This window comes from Heterodontus francisci, chromosome 49 (assembly GCF_036365525.1).
Source record: "Heterodontus francisci isolate sHetFra1 chromosome 49, sHetFra1.hap1, whole genome shotgun sequence".
Lineage (NCBI taxonomy): Eukaryota > Metazoa > Chordata > Chondrichthyes > Heterodontiformes > Heterodontidae > Heterodontus > Heterodontus francisci.
In genome coordinates, this window is record NC_090419.1 from 3,467,135 (window position 1) to 3,494,771 (window position 27,637).

Genomic DNA, 27,637 nt, shown 5'->3' on the forward strand with positions numbered 1-27,637 from the left:
ATGCAGAGGGATCTGGGCGTCCTCGTGCATGAATCGTTAAACGTTATTATGCAGTTACAGCATGTTATTAGGAAAGCTTATCGAATCCTATTATTTATCGTGAGGGGAATTGAATACAAAAGTAGGTCAGTTATGCTTCAGTTCTACAGGGAATTGGTGAGACCGCATCTGAAGTACTGTGCAAAGTATTGCTGTCTATATTTAAGGAAGAATGTAAATGCGTTTGAAGCAGTTCAGAGAATGTTTACTGGACTAATGCCTGGAATGGGTGGGTTGTCTCACGAGGAAAGGTTGGACAAGCTAGGCCTGAATCCGCTGGAATTTTGCAGAGTACGAGGCAACTTGAATGAAACATATAACTTCCTGAGATTTCTTTACAGGATGGATATTTTAAGATTTAAGAAGATAAGCGTGTTTTATATCCCCTTCCAAGGTGGGAAAAGACTTGACAGCACAAAGCTTGTTATGAATCGACTTTATGAGATTTATTTGAGACAAGTTTAATAAGTTTTCAGATAAACCATTGTCACAAACTGTGGTAGTAATTAACACTCTAACACAGATACTACCCGTATTCGAGAAAGGATGTCAGCGTGCATGACTCTTTCTCTTGCAGCTTTTGATCTTCAAGTTTCCTTGTTGCTCTCTCTCTTTTGTCGTTTGTTGTTCGAAAATCCTCTGCCATGCACTAGCAAAGACAGTACCTCTTTAATGCTGGTATCTTTCCACTTAACCCTCCCCTCTCCCAATCAATGATTAGTCTTGTATTAAAGGATGACTTTCTTAACCAACCAAGGATGGTTTGCTGTTGGTTGCTCACCTGTCGGATTTGTGCAAGTAGCAGCCCCATGTGTTGACTTTTTATCTCAATGCTTTTGCATTCCCAGGTTCCTTATCCCATTACACTGCTCTCAAGGTTTCGCCCTTTTGCTGCAAGTAAGAATTTTAAAACTTGATGTAATCTCCCGGAATCTCTTTGCATTGACATCCTGCCCATACTGTGCCCTATTTCCTTAGTTTTTCCACTTTACCGTACTCCAAAGAAGGGTTCTAATAAAGCTAAATGTAAGTTTAAGATAACAAGTCATTTGTTAGTTTATAATAGCTGGGCTTTAACAATTAGTACATTTATTAGTAACTTTTAGTATCCTAATAATCTCACAGACCCCCGGTTGAGGGGGAGATATCCCTATCGGCCCATCATTAATTATTTTACTATTTTCATGATAAGTCGCACGCTCTAAGATTTGTCTTTTGTAACACACTTGTCCCTCAACTGGCAAACGACAAAACATTGGGAGTATTACTACTAATACAATGTTGGGTTTGTATCATAAACATGGTGTTGGCCTACATTATATACAGTCCCCCACCATTGGTGGCCGCCCAGCCGTTGCACCTCCTACATTTTACGGTCATTGTTCTGCTGAAGAGGTCCATATCCATATGCAGCAAGATCTAGACAACATTTCAGCTTGGGCTCATAAGTGACCAGTGACGCTCGCACCACACAAGTGGCAGACAATGCTCATCTCGTAAAAGAGAGAAAGTAACCACCTACCCTTGACATTTAATGATATCGCCATTGCTCAATTCTCCACTATCAATATCCTGGTAAGGGGTGGTGTGGGGTGGGTCGGGGGAGGGAGGGGTGGAGGTGGTGGTTGTTTTTTTGTCATTGACCCAGAAGCTGAACTGGATAACATAAATACTCTAGCTACAGAACCAAGTCAGAGACTGAGAATTCTGCCATGAGTAACTTGTCTCCTGGATCCCCAATTTCTGTCCATCATCGACAAGGCACAAGTCAGGAGTGTTATGGAATACTCCAGTTCCTGTTCACCATTTGCAAGGCACACGGAAGGAGTGTGATGGCATATTCTCCATTTGCCTGGATGGGTGCAGCTGCACCAGCAGTCAACAAGCTCGACACCATCCAGGGCAAAGCAGCCCGCTTAATTGGCATGCTGTCCACCACTTTCAACGTTCCCAGTGCACAGTGGCAGCAGTTGCACTATCTAAAAGTTGCACCACCGCAACTCACCAAGGCCCCTTTGACCGTAGCTTCCAAGCCAGCGACCTAGAAGGAAAAGGGCATCACATTCATGGGAACACCGCCACCTGCAAGTTCCCCTCCAAACAACATACTGCCCTGACTTTGAACTATATTGCCATTCCTTTACTGTCACTGTGTCAAAATCCTGGAACTCCACTCCTAACAGCACCGTTGGTGTGCATGCACACCAATGACTGCAGCGGTTGAAAAAGGCAGCTCAGTATTACAATGGCAATTAAGGCTGGACAATAAATGCTGATCTCTTTAGTGATGCTCACACCCATGACGAATAAAAAGCAAAATCCAGGAGAAACCCACCCATCTAGTCAGAAAACATCCATCACCTTGAACAATACTCCCTCAGACACAGTTGCACTGTGGCAGCAGAGTGTAACATATACACGATATACTGCAACAACTCACCGCACCTCCTTCGACAGAACCTTCCAATCCCGTGACTGTGCCCGCCTAGAAGGACAAGGGCCGCAGACGTATGGAAACATAACCATCTGCACTTTCCCCTGCAAGACACGCAACATCATGACTTGGAAATATAGCGACATTCCTTCATTGTTGCTGAATCAAAATTCTGGATCTCCTTTCATAACAGCACTGTGAGTATACCCGCAGAGATGGACTGCAGCAGTTCAAGAAAGCACTTCACCACCACCTCTCAAGGGTAATTAGATTTGCTCATCAAATGCTGGCCTTTCCGTCGACGTCCACATTACATAAATCAGATAAAAAAAATAAATAGTGCTTCCACGTCATCTGCAAATGTTGAAATTATGCCCTTTATATGTATGTCTATGTTACTTGTATGTGACAAAAATAGCAGTGGTCGGACTACCGACTCCTGGGGAAGACCACTATATACTCTGAACCAGTCTGGAAAAAAAAACTGTTCACCACTTCTCTCTGCATTCTGCCCCTTAGCCAATATCATATCGACATTGTCACCGCCACTTTAATTCAACGGCTGCAATCTTCCTAACCAGTCTATTAAATGGCACCTGATTGCACAACGTTTGGATGTCCATATAAATAACATCAACCACTCTACCCTCATCAACCGTCTCCATTACTTCATCAAAAATCTCGATTCCGTTTGTCAGATACGATTTGACATTATCATATCAAGTCTGAGTGTCATTTACAAAAACATACATTCTCTTTCCCACACAAGGAATTATTGGCCACAGATTCTAGACTCGAAAAGTTTCCCCAACATTTCACTGATGTTAGACTGACAGACTTCTTTAATTAGAAGCTGTCCTCATTTCCCCTGTCTCAAAATGTGCAACATTGGTAAATCTGCAATCCTTTGGCTCCAGTCCCATATCCAAAGAGGATTGAAAGATTCTGGCCAGTTCCTCCACTATTTCCATTTTACCTCCCTTAGCAACCCTCATACATAACTCCAGACTGGTAAATATTCCACTTCATTGTGGTACCAGAAGAGTTGGATTAAAAAGGGTTAACTGAACCTTTCCATTCAGTGACTGTAATTAATGTCAGTCTCTAGTGACCCTAATTCTGCCATTGGAGGGTTTCCCTGTTGAATTAATAAGGGACTCCTTTCAATGTGTTATCCAGTAGTGCCAGCAGGAGCATTATTTTGGCATGAACAGGGATCATCGGCTGCAGACAGTGGGAGAGGATCGATTAGAATCTGAGAACAATGTTACCACAATGGATCTGAATCAGAGAACAATGGATTGGAATGTTACAACAATGGGCAGGAGTTTCTCCTCGGATCTTTTCTATCTTTCCACATATTACAACCAGATAACTTTAGAATATCGGATCTATTATGCACTTCTGGTTCTTCAGTACATTTACTATCCGCTCCTGGCTATTGTTGGTGTCCCTGGTAAGTCTTCTTTTCCAGTTATTAATTATATAAACCATTGGTGCTCTTGTCGCTAACTCCCCCCTCCTTGCTGCTGTTTTCATTTCTGCCCAGTCACTTTATCCAACTATTAGCTTCATAAACTATTTATAACTGTATTGCTGCTCTTGTAATTTATGTTTTCATCATTGCTGATCTTGCTGCCATTGGTACGTGCCTATCTCCAGCTATTAGCTCCATAAACATTGTTTCATTGTATCGTTGTTCCTGTGATTTACTCGCTCATCTTTGCTGCTCGTTGCTGCCACTGGTAAGTCCCTATTTCCAGCTATGAGATATGCAAGTCTGTTTCCCTGAAATACAGCTCTTGTAATTTAAACTTTGTGAAGACCGAAGCAAGTGTCATTGTTATCCTTAAGAAACTCCATACCCTATCCATGTACCACATACCCCTCCGTAGCCAACGTCTGATGTTGAACCAGACTGTGGACAACCTCGGTTTTCTATTTAAAGCTAAGCTGAGTTCCGAACTCATATTCTTTCCAGCAACTACCCTGACTACTACCACCACTCATCACTCATTCCCCTCCTCTGCCTCATCCCATCTGCTGCACAAACACTCATCCATGTCTTTGCTAAATCTACACTTTATAAACCACAGCTGACCCAAAACGTTTCTGCCTGTATCCCAACTCAAACCAACTCCTGATCATCCATCGCCCCTGTGCACACTGATGTACATTGGTTCCCGGTCTGACAGCATCTCAAGTTTAATATCCTCATTCTTGTGTTAGAAATCCTACATGTACTATCCCCTCCAAATGCTCCCAACCACCCGTCAATTTCCCATGTAACCGTAAATCCTTTGTTCGAACGTATTTTTCAAAGACTCATTTTAAAGTGATTTGTTCCCTTTGTATCTCATCCTGGACACAACGATTGTCTCTGTGGCATCACTAGTGCGAACATTATGGGAGGCCAGGTACATTTAATGGTGACAGCCCCACTGATGGCCACTTCTGCTATGGGCTGCACAGTGCCCCATATTGGGCATGGTTCTAACCCGGGTGTAATTTGTGTGTGCTAGTAGCATAAGGAGTTGTCAGAATGTGACATCAATCAGCCATTCTGGCAGCTTTAATATACGTCTTTGAAACTTAGTTTGTGCATTTCCACTGAACACCTGAGTTCGTCGCTCCCAGGTGAACGTGCATTCAGCAGCACGAGGAACCTCCTCTTGCATTATTTAGAAGAATATCTAAATTTCAGATGAGGGTCTTTTTCCCTATTTGTGCTATTGTAAAGTTAGTGTTTTCTTGTTGGATGTTGTGTTGTGGGCTGCTGCATACATTCAGGGAGGTCAGAGGGTTGGTTGACACACTCTGGAATAGATATAGGGGCAGTATTTACAATGCCTACAGATCTGAAACATGACCAACAAATGGAGTAATGACTGCTGAGAGGGGAGGTTCTGCAAAGGGGAGGATGAGGGGGATCTGGTTACAGAACAAAAGGAGGCTATTCGGCCGATTGTGTTAGTGCTATCTCCTTGAAAGAGCCACCTAATGTGTCTCCCTCGTCTCCACTTTCGCCAGACACCTGCATATGTTTTCCCTTTTCAACTTTTTGTTAAACTTCTTTTTGAAAGATATTATTGCATCTGTTTTCAGACAGAGAATTCCAGATCCCAACAACCCGCTGTGTTCGAAATGTCTGCTCATTTCGCCTCTGGATCTTTGCCAGTTACCTTAAATCTGTGTCTTCTTAACACCAAACTTTCTGACACTAGAAACAGGTTTGCCCTTGTTACCCCATCAAAACCCTTCAAGAGTTTGAACTTCTTGTGAAATTTACACTTGTCCTTCACTGCTGTAAAGAGAACAATCTCAGTTTTTCAAATCTCTCCACGTACTACAGTTACAGATCCCTGATAGCTTTCTAATAAACCTCTATTGCATCGTTACTAAGTCCTTGACATCTTTTCCAAAGTGTGGTGCTCAGCAGTGAACATGAAGTTTCATCTGGGTCCTAACCAATGAAGTATAAAAAATAGCATTTGTTCATAGATTGTGCTAGTCCGTGCCTCTATTTATAAAGTCAAGGGCATGGAACGCTTTTTAAACAGCCTTCTCAACTTGGTCTGCTACCTTCAAAGATCTGAATACATACAGCCCATGTCTCGCTGTTGCTTCACCTGCTTTTATATTGTCTTCTTTCAAAGTTGCTGTCAGCCTTCCTCTGCTCCTTAATAATAAGGAATAACTGAGCAGCTGCTACATTTTTGAGTGAGGTTTATTTTAACTTGTGAACTATATTGATTTTTAGTGGGATTTATCAGTACGAGTAAGGTTTTATTAATAATTCTAAGCTGTTGCAGTATTGGAAAGGTTTTATTTCGCAGAAACAAAGAATCAACTAATAGATAAAGGAATGGCCATGTTGCTTCAACCTCCACAGTGCACTTCGGGTGTTTTGTGGAAGCTCCAGGGTATTTCCCGACTCTTGAAGAAACATTTCTGCAGGAAGTTTTGTCAATTGAAGCAACTTGAACTCTGGGTTTTTGAACTTAAGTGGCAGCTGGCGAGACTGCGGTGCATTCAAGAGGGTGAGAGCTATGTCGATAGCACGTTTATAGATGTAGTCACCACACAGCTTAAGAATATGCGGGAAGAGAAGAAAGCGGTGACCACAAGACGGTCAAAAAGAATCAGGCAGGTAGTGCAGGAGACCACTGAGCGCATCTCTCTCTCCAACAGGTATTCAGTTCTGAATACTGAGGAATGGTTCACCTGGGGAGTGTAGCCAGAGCCACATCCATGACACCACGTGTGGCTCCGCTGCACGGGAGGTGGAGGGGGGTGGGGTTACAGGGAATGTTGGAAGAGCCATATTTTTAGGTAATTCAAAAGTCAGAAAACAGACAGGCGTTTCTGTGCCATAGATGTGAATCCAGGATGATGTAGTGCCTCCCTGGTATAAGGGTCAAGAATGTCACTGAGTGGCTGAAGAACATCCTGAAAGGGAGGGTGAGCAGTTCTGGTGCACATCGGAACCAACAACATAGGTAGAAAGAGAGATGTGGTCTTGCAGAAAGAATTTAGAGAGCTATGTAAGATATTAGCAAGAAGGACCTCAAAACTCGTAAGTTCCAGATTAATCCCAGTGTGCAAATGGAAGGATAAGACAGATGAATGCATGTCTGGAAAGATGATGCAGGAGGGAGCGCTTCAGATTACTGGGACATTGTGATCGTCCGCATCTGGGGGAGATGGGATGTGTACAGGCCGGGCATGCTGGACCTGAAAAAAGCCAGGACTGAATTCCTTGTGGGACATTTTGCTAGTGCTTTTGGCGAGTGTTTAAACTTATTTGTCAGTGGGATGGGAACCTGAGGGGAGACTCAGCCGGGACAATATCAGAAATATAAATGGAAGGCGTAAAATTAATGGATGAGTCTGGAAGACAGAGCAAGCAAGGGTCAGAAAATAAAACAAAAAAGAGTTTGGCAGTGCCCAACGGTAACTCTTTCAATGCAAGGAGTATAGAAAATAAAGTAGATGAGCTGAGGGCACAAATAGACACCTGGCAGTATGATATCATAGCTACAACAGAAACATGGATTAAGAAGGGACAGGAATGGCAGCTCAACGTTCCTAGTTACAATGTTTTCAGACACAATACAGAGGGGGATAATAAAGGAGGGGGAGTGGCAATTTTGGTCAAGAAAACTATGACAGCTGTGACGAGGGATTATATTGTTGGAAGGTTCATCAAATGAGGCCATATGGAGTGAGCTAAGGAACAAAAAGGGGCAATCACCCCCAAATATCAGAGGGAGATAAAAGAGAAGATGTGTAGGCAAATCTCTGAGAAATGCAAGAACAAAAGGGCTGTAATAGTAGGGGATTTTAATTACACAAATATTAACTAGGCAGTTTGAGTGTGAAAGGAATTAAGGGAGAAAAAATCTTGAGGTGCATTCAGGAGAAACTTCTTGCCTAGTATGTAACAAGTCCAACAATATAGGGCGCAGTTTTAAGCTTAATTTTTGGAAATTATGATGGGCAGTGGAAGGAGAGGCAGTGGGAGAGCATTTTGGTGGTAGCGATCATAATTCAGTCATTTTAACATAATTGTGGAAAGGGATAGAGATAGTACAGGAGTTAGAATTCTCAATTGGGGCAAGGCCAATTTTGCAAAACTGAGGAGTGATTTAGCGAAAATGAACTGGAAACAGCTACCTGAAGGTAAATCAGTGTCAGAACAGTAGGAGGCATTAAAAGGGGGAGATTTCAGGGGTTCAGGGTAAACATGTTCCCACACAGATAAAGGATGAGGCAGCCAAATCTAGAATAACATTGATGTCAAGGTGCCTACAGAGTAAGATAAAGCAGAAAAGGAAATCTTACATCCAACACCGATAACACAATACTACGGCGAGCTGAGAGGAGTATAGAAAGTGGAGGGGTGACATCAAAAAGGAAATTAGGAAAGCAAAGAGAGGGCAGGAAAGAATATTGGCAAGCAAAATCAAGGTGAACTCAAAGATGTTTTATCAATACATTAAGAGTAAAGTGATAACTAAGAAGAGAGTAGGGCCCATAAAAGACCAAATAGATAACCTGTGTGGAGGAGCAGAAGATATTGGTATAGTTCTTAATGAAGACTTTGCGTCTCTCTTCACAAACGAGAGACGATGCAGATGTTGTATTTAAGGAGGAACAGTGTGAAGTATTGGATGTGATAAACATAGGGTAAGAGGAAATATTAATGGGATTGAAATTAGAAAAATCACCAGGGACAGATGTAATGTATCCTGGGCTGTAAAGGGAAGCAAGAGAGCTAATAGCAGAAGGTCCGACCATCATTTTCTAGTCCTCACTGGAAACAGGTGTGGTGCCGGAGGATTGGAAAATTGCTAACGTACCTCAGGTTAAAAAGGGAGCGAAGTTTAGACCGAATAATTGCAGCCTAGTCAGTCCAAACTCAGTAGTGGAATTATTTTGAAAATTTTTGGAGAAACAGGATTAACTGTCATTGAGAAAGGAACAGGTTAATCAACAATATAGTTTCACAGAAATTGCATTTCTGTGTCATGGACAGGCAGACAAATGGCAGATCGAAATTTAGTCAGATAAGTGTGAGGTGATGCACTTTGGCAGAAGGCATAGAGAGAGGCATTATAGACTTAATAGTACAACGCCCAAGACTGTACAGGGACAGAGGGAACTGGGAGTTCCTTTTTCACAGATCTTTGAAGGTGGCAAGACATATTGATAATGTGGTTAGCAACGCATATGGGATCATAGGAAATATACACAGGCATAGAGTACAAAAGCAGGGAATTTATGATGATGCTGCATAAAACTCCGGTTAGGCACCTACAAGAGCATTGCGGCCAGACTTGGCCATCACATTTTAGGAAGGGTGTCAGGGTCCTTGAAAGGGTGCAGAAGGGATTTGGAAACATAGAAACATAGAAAATATGAGCAAGAATAAGTCATTCAGCCCTTTGGGCCTGCTCCGTCATTCAAAAAAGATCATGGCGGATTGTCTAATTCAGCACCCTGTTCCCACTTTTCCACATATCCCTTGATCCCTTTGGAATTAAGAAATATATTGATCTCCTTCTTGAATATATTTAATCACTTGGCGTCCACTGCCTTCTATGGTAGAGAATTGCAGAGTTTCACCACCCTCTAAGTGAAGAAATTTCTCCTCATCTCGGTCCTAAGTTATAACACTCTCCCTGCATCTAGCCTGTCTAGTCCAGTTACATGTAGTATAACGTGGATAAATGTTTCTATGCGATCCCCTCTCAGTCTTCCAAACTCTAGTGAATAAATGCCTCGTAGACCTAATCTCTCCTCATACGTCAATCCTGCCATCCCATGAATCAGCCTAGGAAATCTTCTTTGCACTCCCTCCAAGGCAAGAACATTCTCCCTCAGATAAGGAAGCCAAATCTGCACGCAATATGTGGTAGCACCAAGGCCCTGTATAACCGCAGTCAGACATTCTTGCTCCTGTACTCAAATCCTCTTGCAATGAAGGCCAACATACCATTCGCCGTCCTAACTGCTTGCTGTACCTCAATGCTTGCTTTCAGTGACTGGTGTACAAGGACACCCAGGTCTCAATGCACCTCCCCCTTTCCCAATCTATCACCATTCAGACAATAATCTGCCTTTCTGCTTTTACAACCAAAGTGGATACGTCACATTTTCCACGTTATACTGCATCTGCCATGCATTTCCCCACTCAGCCAACTTGTCCAAATCACACTGTAGCCTCTTTGTATCCTCCTCACTGCTCATACCCCCCACCAGCAGCAACCCCCACCCCACCCCAGCTTTGTGTCATCTGCAACTTACCAGAACCAGACCAGGGTTGGAAAATTTTAGTTACAAGACTTGATTGAATAAACATCAATTGCTTTCTTGGAGCAAAGGAGATTGAGGAGAGATGTGATATTGGTGTATAAGATTATGACAGGTTTAGGTAAGGTAGACGTTGAAAAGCTGCTCCTATTCGCTGATGGCACAAGGTCCAAGGTTAAGACTTGGGAAAGAGATAAAAGGGAATGTGAGGCAGGACCTTTTCATGCATCGACTGGAAATGACTGCCTGTGAGGGTGGTTAAAGTCGAGAGAGTGCATGATTTTAAAAGGATATTCAATAGACATTGAATGAAATGGACTTGAATGAAAATGGAAACAGAGATGGGGAATGCGACTGACTTGATTGTTCTCCAGGGAGCCAGGGTGGACTCATTGGGACGAATGGACTACTTCACTCTTTGACAGGGGAATACTATTACTCCTGCTTTCAGATACTGGGAAAGTTTCTAATGGACTGCGTAATAACATCCTGCTGAACCCCGTGATGCAGGAGAAATGTGTGATGGCCCAGATCGTGGTTAACAAATATCCTTCGGAAACAAATTAATTCAGTTCAGCCCTTCTCACAATGTTGATGTCATATGCAATGCCCCTCCATGACTGTACTTCCAGCCGTTTTTATGTCATTGACATTGTCATTCGGGGGTGGGGTAGGGGTGGGGTGGGCTCCATATTTGTATTACCTTGCTGTGTATTCATCAACAATGACCACCTAAGGAGATTGATATGCGCTTGGCCTTTTTCACAGCTATTTCGCGAGACATATTTACAGACTTCACGGCTTAAGAAGATAACAATCTCCCTGGGGCTACCCACATTCGAACAACATTTACATGGTCAGAATTAGTGCTTTTCATTGCTTCTCGACATGTCATGACATGTACAGAACTCTAGCTAACCTTCAACGGAGTTTATCCATCATGTTTATGTGGTTATGTTACAATTTTAACCAATATACTTACGGATATGGCAATTAATTTCTATAAGTAATGTAATAAAATAAATTCAATCCTACAATAACCCCACCTTGAGGGTAAAGGAAACTGATCCCTCATAATCAAGGTTTGAAAATATCCTGTAGTTTTCTGTAACGATGCACTACGTTCTTCCGCTATCATTTACATTTGATCCCAGTGCTGTCCATACCCTTGTTCGCAGTAATTGTTCATCTTGTTGTACAGCTTCAGTGACCAAAATTCTACTTCTCAGGTTCGTAATCATATCTCTTATATGCATGAGGGTGGTCATCAATAACATCGAAGTGACCAGTTGAATACACACTAGCATGTGTGATGTTATATTTTTATCCATGAGGGTACATCAGTATTTTAACCTATGTCCCACAAGCTGCTATTACTACTAATTCCTCTGTTTCCGTTTCCATTTCTTGATTCTTCGGCCTCAGTACATAATACCATTCGGAGTAGTGGAACATTTCCTGTTCTAATTGTGTTTGATGTTCTGGGAGTGGAGCAATGTCAACAATAATGGTTCTTTTACTTCATCTGTGGCTTGGATGATAGGATCATCATGAGGACATTGGGGATGGATGACACTGTGATCAAAAGAGTGAGTAAGGTAGATTACTTGATTGACACCCCTGATCGCTAGAAGAAGAACAGGTTGCAACACATTTACATATTCAAACAATATTATCGCAGGAAGGAGGATAAGCCAAAACAGCTATGTCATGTAATCGGGACGGTTGAGAAGGAAAAAGACAGAGCGGATGAGGCACAAGTTGGCCCAGGAAATTCTCAGATTGAAATTCCAAATATTCAATTAGCGAATACAGAATTGCGAGGAAAAATAAACAATAGGCTTTTGCACTTAGAGGCAAAACAGCTTGAAGTCCTACCCAGGGTTTCCACAACGTTTCAAAATGTTTGTAGGGATAAGCCAGGTTGTACAATATTAGCAACACATGATGTGGGTATAGGCGGGACGATTCCTTTAAAACAAGATCCTTGATGCTTAGGTCCAGACAGATAGGCCCCAGTGGAAGCAGAAGTACAATGCATGCTGAAGGGAAGCTTAGTTGAACGCAGTCAGGACAGTTGGAATTCGCAGGTGGTCTTGATGTCTAAGCCTACTGGGTCGGCTCAAACTTGCATAGACTCGAGAAAAGTATTTGTGGTAAAGAAGGAAGACTGCGATCCAAATTCTCATTTAAAAGGATAGAGTGAGCAACACCATGTGTCTGAAAGAGACAGATGTGTTGGAGCGATACAGTCAAATTCCTTTGACACCCGAGGGTGAGAAACAATCAGCTTAGGTTACACTGGACAGGGTTTTTTCAGTGTCAAGTAATGCCGCATAAGTTAAGGGGCCCTCGTAAATTCTCAGAGAATAGTGAACTCAGCAGTCATCAGTGCTCCTAGCTGTGAAGTTCACGTGGCTGATGTGATGAGCAATAGGGACACTAAACAGTTGGAGTGCTTGTAAATTTGAAATAGGTTCATTGGGTGAGCCTTTTGAAATTTTAAAGCTGAAATGTTCCTGTGGAACGTGTTGCTGTAGTCTTAATATTTTAGAAAAGAGTATGCCTGTAAATGCGAAAAAAATGTGTTATCGTTTTTTTCAATTTGCATTTTTTTACCAGTGTAATGAAATGAATTTCAGGAATGCTGTTTCGTTCCACTAGGGGCGGAGATGTCATGATCCTGCAGATTTCTTTTTGCTGGCAAGAATGCAGTGTGCCTTTAAGGATAGAAAGTGAGCACGGCTGCTTTAAGATAGCAGGCTCCAGAAGCTGAGTCAAACAAATCATTCTCGTTGCCCAGGGAACAGCAGTTCGCAGACTGTGAGTCAAATAGTGCATTTCGTTGCCCGAGATGCAGCCATTCAGGACACAGATCGAGAGATACATTGTTACAATTTAATTATGAACTGGCTTATAATGAAAACAGACAGTTCTAACTCAGTGGAACTGGCAGAAAGCTGTGTTTTAGCACCTGAAACGAGGACTCTCAGATCATTTAAACTGAAGGAAGAGAATTTAGTCTGTTTCCTTATTATTTTCTCCCGAAATTGGAAAAGGGCAAGCCAACATAGAGAGCTCTGATAATTTAAACAGAAGGAAGGACAGTTAGATTGTAACAGTCTTTTATCCTTAACAAGTAATCCTAAAGCCAAATAGATTTATTAAAATGCGTTTACAAGTTGTTAATTGTTGAAATTCTTCACTGGAGAAGGAGCAACAATGTTGACTTCTGAATTAGACTATGACCTGTTCTATTGTTGGAAAACCTAATTTTCCCCATTGGACAGCTGTGAGGATTTCAAGCAAACTTGGATGTTCCACATCTGGCAGGAGCGTAAATCTGCAAGGACAATATCTTCTTCTATTTATATTTTTTCATATATCTTCGTAGTGTTTATGAACTTAGTTTTTATAATTAAGCAGTTAATTTACTCATTTACAGACACTTGGTTTGGTTCGCCTGATTCGGGGATTCATAGATGGCACAATTTGACTGGGTCTTTCTTTAATTTGGACAGTTTAAAATAATATTTTAGCCCATCTGTGGAGGGACGCGATTGAAATAATATTATCATATTAAAACTTACTGTACTGCGTTTCTCCCACCACAAACCTAATCAGTATCTTTTGATTGGGGATTTTAACTGGAGTGGCCAGTCGTAACAGTGTTGACTTTGCTGTATTGAACCAAATGCTGGAGAGAAAGGAAAGAACTGAATGTAAACAGTAAATGCAAGTAATCAGTTATCCAATTGTTACATATAAAGATATGCTCGTACAAAGAAATTGTTATGTGTGTTGGAGGAGCTGCATCCGACAATGTAATACTTCAGAGCCAATACGGAATTTAATTTAAAAGCAAAATACTGCGGATGCTGGAAATCTGAAACAAAAACAAGAAATGCTGGATTCACTCAGCAGGTCTGGCAGCATCTGTGGAAAGAGAAGCAGAGTTAACGTTTCGGATCAGTGACCCTTCTTCGTTCCGAAGAAGGGTCACTGATCCGAAACGTTAACTCTGCTTCTCTTTCCACAGATGCTGCCAGACCTGCTGAGTGAATCCAGCATTTCTTGTTTTTGTTACGGAATTTAATTTGATTGATGTTTGAATGCTCTTTGAGCATAGAACATAGAACATTACAGCGCAGTAGAGGCCCTCCAGCCCTCGATGTTGCGCCGACCTGTGACACCATCTGACCTACACTATTCCATTTTCATCCATATGTCTATCCAATTACCACTTAAATGGCCTTAACGTTGGCGAGTCTACTACTGTTGCAGGCAGGGCGTTCCACGCCCCTACTACTCGCTGTGTAAAGAAACTACCTCTGACATCTGTCCTATATCTATCACCCCTCAACTTAAAGCTATGTCCCCTCGTGTTTGCCATCACCATCCGAGGAAAAAGGCTCTCACTATCCACCCTGTCCAACCCTCTGATTATCTTATATGTCTCTATTAAGTCACCTCTTCTCCTCCTTCTCTCCAACGAAAACAACCTACAGTCCCTCAGCCTTTCCTCGTACAACCTTCCCTCCATACCAGGCAACATCCTAGTAAATCTCCTCTGCACCTTTGCCAAAGCTTCCACATCCTTCCTATAATGCGGTGACCAGAACTGCACGCAATACTCCAGGTGCGGCCGCACCAGAGTTCTGTACCGCTGCAGCATGACCTCATGGCTCCGAAACTCGATCCCCCTACTAATAAAAGCTAACACACCAAATGCCTTCTTAACAGCTCTATTAACCTGGGTGGCAACTTTCAGGGATTTATGTACCTGGACACCAAGATCTCTCTGCTCATCGACACTACCAAGAATCTTCCCATTAGCCCAGTATTCTGCAATCCTGTTACTCCTTCCGAAGTGAATCAGCTCACACTTTTCTGCATTAAACTCCATTTGCCATCTCTCAGCCCAGCTCTGCAGCCTATCTATGTCCCTCTGTAACCTACAACATCCTTCGACACTATCCACAACTCCACCGACCTTCGTGTCATCCGTAAATTTACTAACCCACCCTTTTACACCCTCATCCAGGTCATTTATAAAAATGACAAACAGCAGTGGACCCAAAACAGATCCTTGCCGTACACCATTAGAAACTATACTCCAGGATGAACATTTACCATCAACCACCACCCTCTGTCTTCTTTCAGCTAGCCAATTTCTGATCCAAAGCACTAATTCACCTTCAATCCCATACTTCTGTATTTTCTGCAATAGCCTACCGTGGGGATCTTTATCAAACGCCTTACTGAAATCCGTATAGACCACATCCACGGCTTTACCCTCACCCACCTGTTTGGTCACCTTCTCAAAAAACTCAATAAGGTTTGTGAGGCAAGACCTACCCTTCACAAAACCGTGCTGACTATCGCTAATGAACTTATTCTTTTCAAGATGATTATAAATCCTGTCTCTTATAACCTTTTCCAACATTTTACCCACAACCGAAGTAACGCTCACAGGTCTATAATTACCAGGGCTGTCTCTACTCCCCTTCTTGAACAAGGGGACAACATTCGCTATCCACCAGTCTTCCAGCACTATTCCTGTCGACAATGACGACATAAAAATCAAGGACAAAGGCTCTGCAATCTCCTCCCTGGCTTCCCAGAGAATCCTAGGATAAATCCCATCTGGCCCAGGGGACTTTTCTATTTTCACACTTTCCAAAATTGCTAACACCTCCTCCTTGTGAACCTCAATCCCATCTAGCCTAGTAGTCTGTATTTCAGTATTCTCCTCGACAACATTTTCTTTCTCCACTGTAAATACTGATGAAAAATATTCATTTAACACTTCCCCTATCTCCTCCGATTCCACACACAACTTCCCACTACTATCCTTGATTGGCCCTAACCTATCTCTCGTCATTCTTTTATTCCTGATATACCTATAAAAAGCCTTAGGGTTTTCTTTCATCCTATCCGCCAATGACTTCTCGTGTCCTCTCCTTGCTCTTCTTATCTCTCCCTTTAGATCCTTCCTGGCTAGCTTGTAACTCTCAAGCGCCCTAACTGAGCCTTCACGTCTCATCCTAACATAAGCCTTCTTCTTCCTCTTGACAAGCTCTTCAACTTCTTTAGTAAACCACGACTCCCTCGCTCGACAACTTCCTGCCTGCCTGACAGGTGCATACTTATCAAGGACACGCAGTAGCTGCTCCTTGAATAAGCTCCACATTTCGATTGTGCCCATCCCCTGCAGTTTCCTTCCCCATCCTACGCTTCCTAAATCTTGCCTAATCGCATCATAATTTCCTTTCCCCCAGCTATAATTCTTTCCCTGCTGTATATGCCTGTCCCTGCCCATCGCTAAGGTAAACCTAACCGAATTGTGATCATTATCACCAAAGTGCTCACCAACTTCTAAATCTAACACCTGGCCGGGTTCATTACCCAGTACCAAATCCAATGTGGCATCGTCCCTGGTTGGCCTGTCTACATACTGTGTCAGAAAACCCTCCTGCACACACTGGACAAAAACTGACCCATCTAAAGAACTCGAACTATAGTATTTCCAGTCAATATTTGGAAAGTTAAAGTCCCCCATAACCACTACCCTGTTACTCTTGCTCCTGTCAAGAATCATCTTTGCTATCCTTTCCTCTACATCTCTGGAACTATTTGGAGGTCTATAGAAAACTCCCAACAGGGTGACCTCTCCTCTCCTGTTTCTAACCTCGGCCCATACTACCTCAGTCGACGAGTCCTCAAACGTCCTTTCTGCCGCTGTAATACTTTCCTTGATTAACAATGCCACACCCCTCTCTTTTACTATCTTCTCAGTTCTTCGTGAAACATCTAAATCCCGGAACCCGCAACATCCATTCCTGTCCCTGCTCTACCCATGTCTCTGAAATGGCCACAACATCGAGATCCCGGGTACCAACCCATGCTGCAAGCTCACCCACCTTATTCCGGTTGCCCCTGGCGTTGAAGCAGACACATTTTAAACCAAGCTCATGCTTGCCAGTGCCCTCTTGTGTCCTTATAACCTTATCCCTGACTTCACTACTCTCAACATCCTGCACACTGGAACTACAATTTAGGTTCGCATCCCCCTGCTGAATTAGTTTAAACCCCCCCCCCCCCACCCCGAAGTGCCCGAGCAAATCTCCAACCCAGGATATTGGTACCCCTCTGATTCAGGTGAAGACCATCCTGTTTGTAGAGGTCCCACCTACCCAGAAAGAGCCACAATTATCCAGGAAACCAAAACCCTCCCTCCTACACCATCCCTGCAGCCACGTGTTCAACTCCTCTCTCTCCCTATTCCTCACTTCGCTAGCACGTGGCATGGGCAACAACTCAGAGATAACAACTCTGTTTGTTCTCACTCTAAGCTTCCCCCCTAGCTCCCTTAATTTCTGCTGTAAATCCCCATCTGTCTTCCTACCTATGTCGTTGGTGCCTATGTGTCCCACGACTTGGGGCTGCTCCCCCTCCCCCTTTAGGATCCCAAAAACACGATCCGAGACATCACGTACCCTGGCACCTGGGAGGCAACACACCAACCGTGAGTCTCTCTCGTTCCCACAAAACCTCCTATCTGTTCCCCTAACTATGGAGTCCCCAATGACTAATGCTCTGCTCCTCTTACCCCTTCCCTTCTGAGCACCAGGGACAGACTCTGCGCCAGAGACCTGTATCCAATTGCCTACCCCTGGTAAGTCGTCTCCCCCAACAGTATCCAAAACGGTATACCTGTTGTTGAGGGAAACGGCCACAGGGGATCCCTGCGCTGCCTGCTGGTTCCCTCTCCTTCCCCTGACGGTAACCCATCTACCTTCTTCTTTTACCTGAGGTGTGACTGCCTCCCGATAACTCCTCTCAATAATCCCCTCCGCCTCCCGAATGATCCGAAGTTCCTCCAGCTCCAGCTCCATTTCCCTAACGCAGTCCTTGAGGAGCTGGAGCTGGGTGCACTTCCCGCAGATGCAGTCAGCAGGAACACCCTTGGCGACCCTTACCTCCCACACTCTGCAGGAGGAACATTCAACTGCCTTAACCTCCATTCCCACTATTCTAAATTCCCAAGTTTTTAACCAATCACAAGATAAAACAAGAAGAGAAATAGAAAAAGCCTTACCTTACCTACACACAACCGAGTCCTTTTTTTTGGTAAGAGGAGGAGGGCGGGTGGGAGACACTACAAGAGTAGTGTCTCGGGTTCAGAAACAGCCCAAATATATAGGTTTCTACTTACCCAGCAGTCCCTGCTCCACCGAAACTCCCGATGAAATTGACTTCCCAGCTGTTCACTCCTCGCTCGCAATGCCTGTGCTCCTGGAAAAGCTGCACAACGAAAAGGTAAGAGAATTTACACAGCCCAAATATATAGGTTTCTACTTACCCAGCAGTCCCTGCTCCACCGAAACTCCCGATGAAATTGACTTCCCAGCTGTTCACTCCTCGCTCGCAATGCCTGTGCTCCTGGAAAAGCTGCTCAACGAAAAGGATGTTAATACTTTGTACGTAATATGTAATTTATTTTGAAATGCTGTTTGAGCATCTTAATCCAAGTTATATTATCAAAAAAGGAAGGGAATCTGTTAATCGTGTATCAATTGTTTGATTATTTGTTTATCTTTTAATTCGTTCTCTGTGTTGGAGGGGGTGTAGCATTATTAGTTAAGGAATCAATAACAGCCTTGAGTAAGAATGATATGCAAAATGGATCATCAAACAAGGCCATATGGGTGGATCTTAGAAATAAAAAGGGGCAGCCACAATACTAGGAGTGTACTATATCAGCCCAAATAGTGAGAGGGAGGCAGAAGAACAAATATTAGAATATTATTAGAATTAGAATATTACAGCGCAGTACAGGCCCTTCGGCCCTCGATGTTGCGCCGATCATCTGACCTACACTATTCCATTTACATCCATATGTCTATCCAATGACCACTTAAATGCCCTTAAAGTTGGCGAGTCTACTACTGTTGCAGGCAGGGCGTTCCACGCCCCTACTACTCTCTGCGTAAAGAAACTACCTCTGACATCTGTCCTATATCTTTCACCCCTCAACTTAAAGCTATGTCCCCTCGTGTTTGCCATCCTCATCCGAGGAAAAAGACTCTCACTATCCACCCTATCTAACCCTCTGATTATCTTGTATGTCTCTATTAAGTCACCTCTCCTCCTCCTTCTCTCTAACGAAAACAACCCCAAGTCCCTCAGCCTTTCTTCGTAAGACCTTCCTTCCATACCAGGCAACATCCTAGTAAATCTCCTCTGCACCCTTTCCAAAGCTTCGACATCCTTCCTATAATGCGGTGACCAGAACTGCAGGCAATACTCCAGGTGCGGCCTCACCAGAGTTTTGTACAGCTGCATCATGACCCCGTGGCTCTGAAACTCGATCCCCCTACTAATAAAGGCTAACACACCATATGCCTTCTTAACAGCCCTATTAACCTGGGTAGCAACTTTCAGGGATTTATGTACCTGGATACCAAGATCTCTCTGCTCATCTACACTACCAAGAATCTTCCCATTAGCCCAGTACTCTGCATTGCTGTTACTCCTTCCAAAGTGAATCACCTCACACTTCTCCGCATTAAACTCCATTTGCCATCTCTCAGCCCAGCTCTGCAGCCTATCTATGTCCCTCTGTACCCTACAACACCCTTCGACACTATCCACAACTCCACCGACCTTCGTGTCATCCGCAAATTTACTAACCCACCCTTCTACACCCTCATCCAGGTCGTTTATAAAAATGACAAACAGCAGTGGCCCCAAAACAGAACCTTGCGGTACACCACTAGTAACTAAACTCCAGGATGAACATTTGCCATCAACCACCACCCTCTGTCTTCTTTCAGCTAGCCAATTTCTGATCCAAAGCTCTAAATCACCTTCAACCCCATACTTGCGTATTTTCTGCAATAGCCTACCGTGGGGAACCTTATCAAACGCCTTACTGAAATCCATATACACCACATCCACGGATTTACCCTCATCCACCTGTTTGGTCACCTTCTCGAAAAACTCAATAAGGTTTGTGAGGCACGACCTACCTTTCACAAAACCGTGCTGACTATCGCAAATGAACTTATTCTTTTCAAGATGATTATAAATCCTGTCTCTTATAACCTTTTCCAACATTTTACCCACAACCGAAGTAAGGCTCACAGGTCTATAATTACCAGGGCTGTCTCTACTCCCCTTCTTGAACAAGGGGACAACATTTGCTATCCTCCAGTCCTCCGGCACTACTCCTGTCGACAATGACGACTTAAAGATCAACAACAACGGCTCTGCAATCTCCTCCCTGGCTTCCCAGAGAATCCTAGGATAAATCCCATCTGGCCCAGGGGACTTATCTATTTTCACACTTTCCAAAATTGCTAACACCTCCTCCTTGTGAATCTCAATCCCATCTAGCCTAGTAGGCTGTATCTCAGTAATCTCCTCGGCAACATTTTCTTTCTCTACTGTAAATACTGACGAAAAATATTCATTTAACGCTTCCCCTATCTCCTCTGATTCCGCACACAACTTCCCACTACTATCCTTGATTGGCCCTGTTCCAACTCTTATCATTCGTTTATTCCTGATATACCTATAGAAAGCCTTAGGGTTTTCTTTGATCCTATCCGCCAATGACTTCTCGTGTCCTCTCCTTGCTCTTCTTAGCCCTCCCTTTAGATCCTTCCTGGCTAGCTTGTAACTCTCAAGCGCCCTAACTGAGCCTTCACGTCTCATCCTAACATAAGCCGCCCTCTTCCTCTTGACAAGCGCTTCAACTTCTTGAGTAAACCACGGCTCCCTTGCTCGACAACTTCCTCCCTGCCTGACAGGTACATACTTATTAGCTGCTCCTTGAATAAGCTCCACATTTCGTTTGTGCCCATCCCCTGCAGTTTCCTTCCCCATCCTACACATCCTAAATCTTGCCTAATCGCGTCATAATTTCCTTTCCCCCAGCTATAATTCTTGCCCTGCGGTATATACCTGTCCCTGCCCATCGCTAAGGTAAACCTAACCGAATTGTGATCACTATCGCCAAAGTGCTCACCTACATCTAAATCGAACACCTGGCCGGGTTCATTACCCAGTACCAAATCCAATGTGGCATCGCCCCTGGTTGGCCTGTCCACATACTGTGTCAGAAAACCCTCCTGCACACACTGGACAAAAACAGACCCATCTAAAGTACTCGAACTATAGTATTTCCAGTCAATATTTGGAAAGTTAAAGTCCCCCATAACCACTACCCTGTTACTCTCGCTCCTGTCGAGAATCATCTTCGCTATCCTTTCCTCTACATCTCTGGAACTATTCGGAGGTCTATAGAAAACTCCCAACAGGGTGACCTCTCCTCTCCTGTTTCTAACCTCGGCCCATACTACCTCAGTAGACGAGTCCTCAAACGTCCTTTCTGCCGCTGTAATACATTCCTTGATTAACAATGCCACACCCCCCCCCCCTCTTTTACCCTCTTCTCTGTTCTTTCTGAAACATCTAAATCCCGGAACCTGCAACATCCATTCCTGCCCCTGCTCTACCCATGTCTCCGAAATGGCCACAACATCAGGATCCCAGGTACCAACCCATGCTGCAAGCTCACCCACCTTATTCCGGATGCTCCTGGCGTTGAAGTAGACACACTTTAAACCAAGTTCTTGCTTGCCAGTGCCCTCTTGCGTCCCTGTAACCTTATCCCCTACCTCACTACTCTCAACAGCCTGTACACTGGCACTGCAATTTAGGTTCCCATTCCCCTGCTGATTTAGTTTAAACCCCCCCGAAGAGCACTAACAAATCTCCCCCCCAGGATATTGGTACCCCTCTGGTTCAGGTGAAGACCATCCTGTTTGTAGAGGTCCCACCTACCCCAGAAAGAGCCCCAATTATCCAGGAAACCAAAACCCTCCCTCCTACACCATCCCTGCAGCCACGTGTTCAACTCCTCTCTCTCCCTATTCCTCTCTTCGCTAGCACGTGGCACAGGCAACAACCCAGAGATAACAACTCTGGTTGTTCTCGCTCTAAGCTTCCACCCTAGCTCCCTGAATTTCTGCCTTAAATCCCCATCTCTCTTCCTACCTATGTCGTTGGTGCCTATGTGGACCACGACTTGGGGGTGCTCCCCCTCCCCCTTAAGGATCCCAAAAACACGATGTAGGAAAACTTCTGAGTGCAAAAACCATAGGGCGGTAATAGTTGGGAATTTCAACTACCCCAATATCAACTGGGATGCAAATAGTGTGAAGGGCACAGAGAGGACGCAATTCTTGAACTGCATTCAAGAGGACTCTTTTAACCATCACGTAACAAGTCCAATGAGAGGGGGTGCAAATCTAGATTTAGTCTTCTGTAATGAAGCTGGGCTCGTGGATGAAGTAACAGTGGGTGACCATTATGGAGATGTTGACCATAATACAGTAAGTTTTAGTATAATAATGGTAAAGGACAAATATAAAAGTGGAGTAACAATTCTAAACTTGGGGAAGGAGAATTTTAAGAAACTGAGAAGTGAGCTGGCGAAAGTGGACTGGATACAGCGACTTGAGGGAAAATCAGTGCCAAACCAGTGGGAGGTGTTCAAAAGTGAGATACTACAGGCACATTGAGGGCATGTCCCCATTCAATAAAGAGTGGGACGGTAAAAGATAGAGCCGCCTGGTTATCTAGAAGCCTACAGGGCAAGTTAAAGCAGAAAAAAAGAAGGCTTATGACAATCATCACAATCGTCATACTCAGAAAGCCTGGAGGAGTATAGAAAGTGCAGGGGTGAAGTAAAAAAGGAAATTAGAAAAGCAAAGAGAGGACATGAAAACGTATTGGCAAGTGAAATCAAGGAAAACCTGAAGATGCTTTGTCAGTAAATTAAGAGCAAGAGGATAATTAAGGGAAGGGTAGTGCCTGTCAGCGATGCACAAGGGAACTTATGCGTTAATGCAGAAGATGTGGGCATGATTCTTAATGAGTTTTTGGTGTCTGTTTTCACAAAGGAGAGGGTTGATGTAGACATTGCAGTTAAAGCGGAGGTGTGTGAAATATTAGATAAGATAATGAAAGAGGATATACCAGATGGTTTGATATCCTTGAAATTGGATAAATCGCCAGGGCCCGATGTATTGCGTCCCAGATTGTTAAAGAAAGCCAGGAAGGAAATAATGGGTGTGCTGAGGATCATCATCTTCAAATCCTCACTAGATACAGGAGAGGTACCAGACGATTGGAGGTCTGCCAATGGTGCACCATTGTTTAAAAAGGGTGCAAAGGATAGGCCAGTCAGTCTGACCTCGGTGGTGGGTACATTGTTAGAATCTATTCTGAGTAACAGCATAAACGTCTGCTTAGAATGGCATGCATTAATCAAGAACAGTCAGCATGGATTTTGTTTTAAGGGAAGGTCATGTCTTACTAACATAATCTAGGTTTTTGAGGAAGTAACAAGAAGGATTGATGGGGGTAGTGCAGTGGATGTGGTCTACATGGACTTTAGTAAGGCATTTGACAAGATACTACATGGCAGATTGGTCAATAAAATGAAAACCCATGGGATACAGGGGAATGTGACAGATTGGATCCAGAATTGGCTCAAGGATGGGAAGCAAAGGATAGTAGGCGATGGATGTTGTTGTCAATGGAAAGCTGTCTCCAGTGGCGTGCCACAGGGCTCAGTGTTGGGTCCCTTGCTGTTTGTGGTATATATTAATGCTTTGGACTTAAATGTGGGAAGCATGATTGGGAAATTTGCTGATGATACAAAAGATTAGTCGTGAAGTTGATAGTGAAGAGGATAGCTGAAGACTCCAAAATGATATCTATGGTTTGGTTGAGTGGGCGGATAAATGGCAAATGAAGTTCAATCCAGATGAGTGTGAGGTAATGCATTTGGCAAATAAAGCGAGGGAATACACAATAAACGGGAGGATGTTGACTGGGGTAGAAGAAGTGAAGACCTTGGAGTGTATATCCAAAGGTTCCTGAAGGTGGTAGGGCAGGTAGCTAGAGTGGTGAAGTAGGCATAGGGAATGCTTTCCTTTATTGGCCGAGGTATAGAATTCAAAAGCAGGGAAGTAATGCTGGAACTGTATAAATCGCTGGTTAGGTCACAGTTGGAGTATTGTGTACAGTTCTGGTCACCACATTACAGAAAGGACAATATTACTCTGGAGAGAGTACAGAGAAGATTTACAAGAATGTTGCCAGAGTTCGAAAGTTACAGGTATGAAGATACATTGGAGAGGCTTGTGTTGTTTTCCTCAGAACAGAGGAGGCTGAGGGGTGACTTAATTGAGGGTTACAAAATTATGAGGGGCCTAGATAGAGTAGACAGGACGCACCTGCTACCGCCAGTGGAGAGGCCAATTTCGAGGCACAGATTTAAGGTGATTGGCAAAAGAATAAGAGGGGACATTTTCACCCAGAGGGTGGTGGGTGTTTGGAATTCACTGCCAGGCACGGTGGTGAAAACCCTAAATTCTTTTAAAATTATACATGAACATGCACCTGAAGTGCTGCATGCTGCTAAGCTATGGACCAGGTGCAGGAAGGTGGCGTTACATTCGGAGGCTAGTTTCTATTTTATTCTTCTCGGCCAGCATGGCCGTAATTTTTGTTTGGCTCGATGTGGCGTCACTGGCGAGGCCAGCATTTATTGCCAATCTGTAATTGTCCTTGAACTGAGAGGCTTGCTGGGTCATTTCAAAGGGTATTTAAGAGTTAACAACATTGCTGTGGGTCTGGAGTCACATATAGGCCAGACCAGGTAAGGACGCAGATTTCCTTCCCTGAAGGTGATCCAGATAGGTTTTTATGACAATCGACAATGATTTCATGGTCACCATTAGAGTAGCTTTCAATTCCAGATTTATTAAATGAATGCAACTTTCACCATCTGACATGGTGGGATTCGAACCCATGTCCCCAAAACATTACCTTGTGCTCTGGATTACTAGTGCAGTGATACTACTACGACGCCACCACCTCCCCCGCATGTAAGTGAAGGGTGTAAATTGCGGTTTTATTTGAGAACATATAATCAAACATTCACTGAGACAAATGGAGGTGTTTGAGTGAGGAGCTACATGTTTGTGAGTCTTTTACGATGCAAAGTAATTGTGAACCTAAGTAAACTTAGCTTCCAGCATTATCCTTCCAGAGCAAACTGTCTGGAATTTAATAAAGTGGACAAAATGGCAGAGGAGATAGCATGGAAGAGGAGGATGGACACCACGGGAAAAGCCAGGGCAACAGCATGGGCGACAGGAAGGGGACAGTGGCACAGTGGCGCAGTGGTTAGCACCGCAGCCTCACAGCTCCAGCGACCCGGGTTCAATTCTGGGTACTGCCTGTGTGGAGTTTGCAAGTTCTCCCTGTGTGTGCGTGGGTTTCCTCCGGGTGCTCTGGTTTCCTCCCACATGCCAAAGACTTGCAGGTTGATAGGTACATTGGCCATTAGCAATTTCCCCTAGTATCGGTAGGTGGTCGGGAAATATAGGGACAGGTGGGGATGTGGTAAGAATATGGAATTAGTGCAGGATTAGTATAAATGGGTGGTTGATGGTCGGCACAGACTTGGTGGGCCGAATGGCCTGTTTCAGTGCTGTATAACTAAACTCATAAAAAAAAGTAGGAGGAGGCAGCCCAGCATGGCAAAGGGCGGTGCAGTGGTTTGCACCGCAGCCTCACAGCTCCAGCGACCTTTGTACTGCCTGTGCAGAGTTTGCAAGTTCTCCCTGTGTCTGCGGGTTTCTGCCGGGTGCTCTGGTTTCCTCCCACAGCCAAAGACTTACAGGTTGACAGGTAAATTGGCCATTGTCAATTGCACCTAGTGACGGTAGGAGAATGGTGGGGATGTGGTAGAGAATATGGGGTTAATGTAGGATTAGTATAAATGGGTGGTTGTCGTTTGGCACAGAAACGCTGGGCCAAAGGGCCTTTTTCAACTCTGTACCTCTAAGCATAGGGGAGGAGGAAAATGGGGGGTAGGATGGGAGTAGGATGGGGCCAGCATGTGATGACGGGACGTCATTGGAGAGCCCAGGGTGCAGCATAGAAGAGGGGAGTGGAGAGAGCAGGATGGACAGCATGGGATGCCTGAAAGGATGGATGGGAATGAGAGAGAAACAGGGTTAATGAGGGAGAGGCAGAATTAATGTTTCAGTTCAGTGATCCTTCGTCAGAACTGGGAGTGCTTCAACATAGAACAGTTTGCAAGCTGGGCAGGGAAAATAGAGATGGGGATGGCTATGATCAACATTGAACTTCACAATTCTAGTAAGATCACTTTCTCATTTAATCTCTCCTGCCTTCCGCAGTATTACATACCTTCCCGTTTGTTCTTTCAGGTCCAAACATTTCATGACATCACTGGATACAGGAACACATTTCACAATCTCAATAATTTCTCAGTCAAGCTCGTAACTTCCCTCTCAGCCTGTTGCATAATTTGCCTGTTTATTTCCCTTTCTCGCAGTTAACTTGCTGACGATTGTGATCCTCTCTCGGGGGAAGTGTGGTCTCTCCAAATGTGTCACCTGTTACCTGGTGGCCATGGCAGCTGCGGATCTACTGGTCATTATCCTAGACCTGATATTGCGGCAAATTCCCATTGTTTATGAGGAAGAGTTTCAGTTCCTGTATTCCATCCACGTGTGTAACATCCACGCCATCTTGGTTTACACAGCCACAGACTGTTCTGTCTGGTTCACCATCACCTTCACCATTGATCGATTTGTGGCTATTTGTTGCCAGAAGCTCAAAAGTAAATATTGCAGCGTGAGAGCGGCGTCTGTGGTTCTGGGAACAGTGACCGTGCTGAGCTTTTTAAAGAATATTCCGTGGTATTTTATGATAACAGCTCGGTATTGGCTGGTGAACAGACCCTGGTTTTGTGAGGTCAAAATGGATGCTGTAGAATCTTGGACCTGGTTAACAATCGAGTTCCTCTATCACATTGTAACCCCAGGGGTCCCATTTGTGGTGATTCTGCTGCTCAATGCTTTTACCATCAGGCACATTGTTGTGAGCAGCAGAGGACGCAGGAGACTGCGGGCTCCCAGCAGTGGGGGCAGTCACAGAGACCCAGAGATGGAAAGCCGAAGGAAATCTATAATTTTACTGTCAGTTATCTCGGCCAATTTCATCCTGCTATGGGCAGCGTTTATGGTGAATTCCATTTGGAACCGAATGCGGTATATGGTGCATGTGTCTGTCATTCTACCTGGTTATCTGCTGGAAGCGGGCTTCATGCTGCAGCTCCTGAGTTGCTGCACAAATACTGCGATTTATGCCGTGACCCAAACCCAGTTCAGAGTGCAGCTGAAGAATTCGCTGAAATATCCCTTTACTTCAATTGTTAAATTCATTCAATGA

At 44.0% G+C, this 27,637-nt stretch overlaps 1 protein-coding gene across 1 annotated transcript; it reads left to right on the plus strand.

Moving 5' to 3' along the window:
• On the plus strand, positions 1-27,637 carry LOC137358339 (uncharacterized). The gene is made up of 5 exons (XM_068024282.1): positions 1-433; positions 888-936; positions 1,718-2,060; positions 3,656-3,929; positions 26,739-27,637. The coding sequence occupies exons 1-5, from the start codon at positions 1-3 to the stop codon at positions 27,635-27,637; spliced, it is 1,998 nt and encodes a 665-aa protein (XP_067880383.1).

Excerpts from the sequence above, each read along its gene's own strand:
- LOC137358339 (XM_068024282.1), top strand. The coding sequence starts at position 1 with ATGCAGAGGGATCTGGGCGTCCTCGTGCATGAATCGTTAAACGTTATT. Across the intron at positions 937-1,717 it reads GTTTCGCCCTTTTGCTGCAA|CTACAGAACCAAGTCAGAGA; the intron begins GTAAGAATTTTA and ends TAAATACTCTAG. Across the intron at positions 3,930-26,738 it reads GGCTATTGTTGGTGTCCCTG|TTAACTTGCTGACGATTGTG; the intron begins GTAAGTCTTCTT and ends CCTTTCTCGCAG.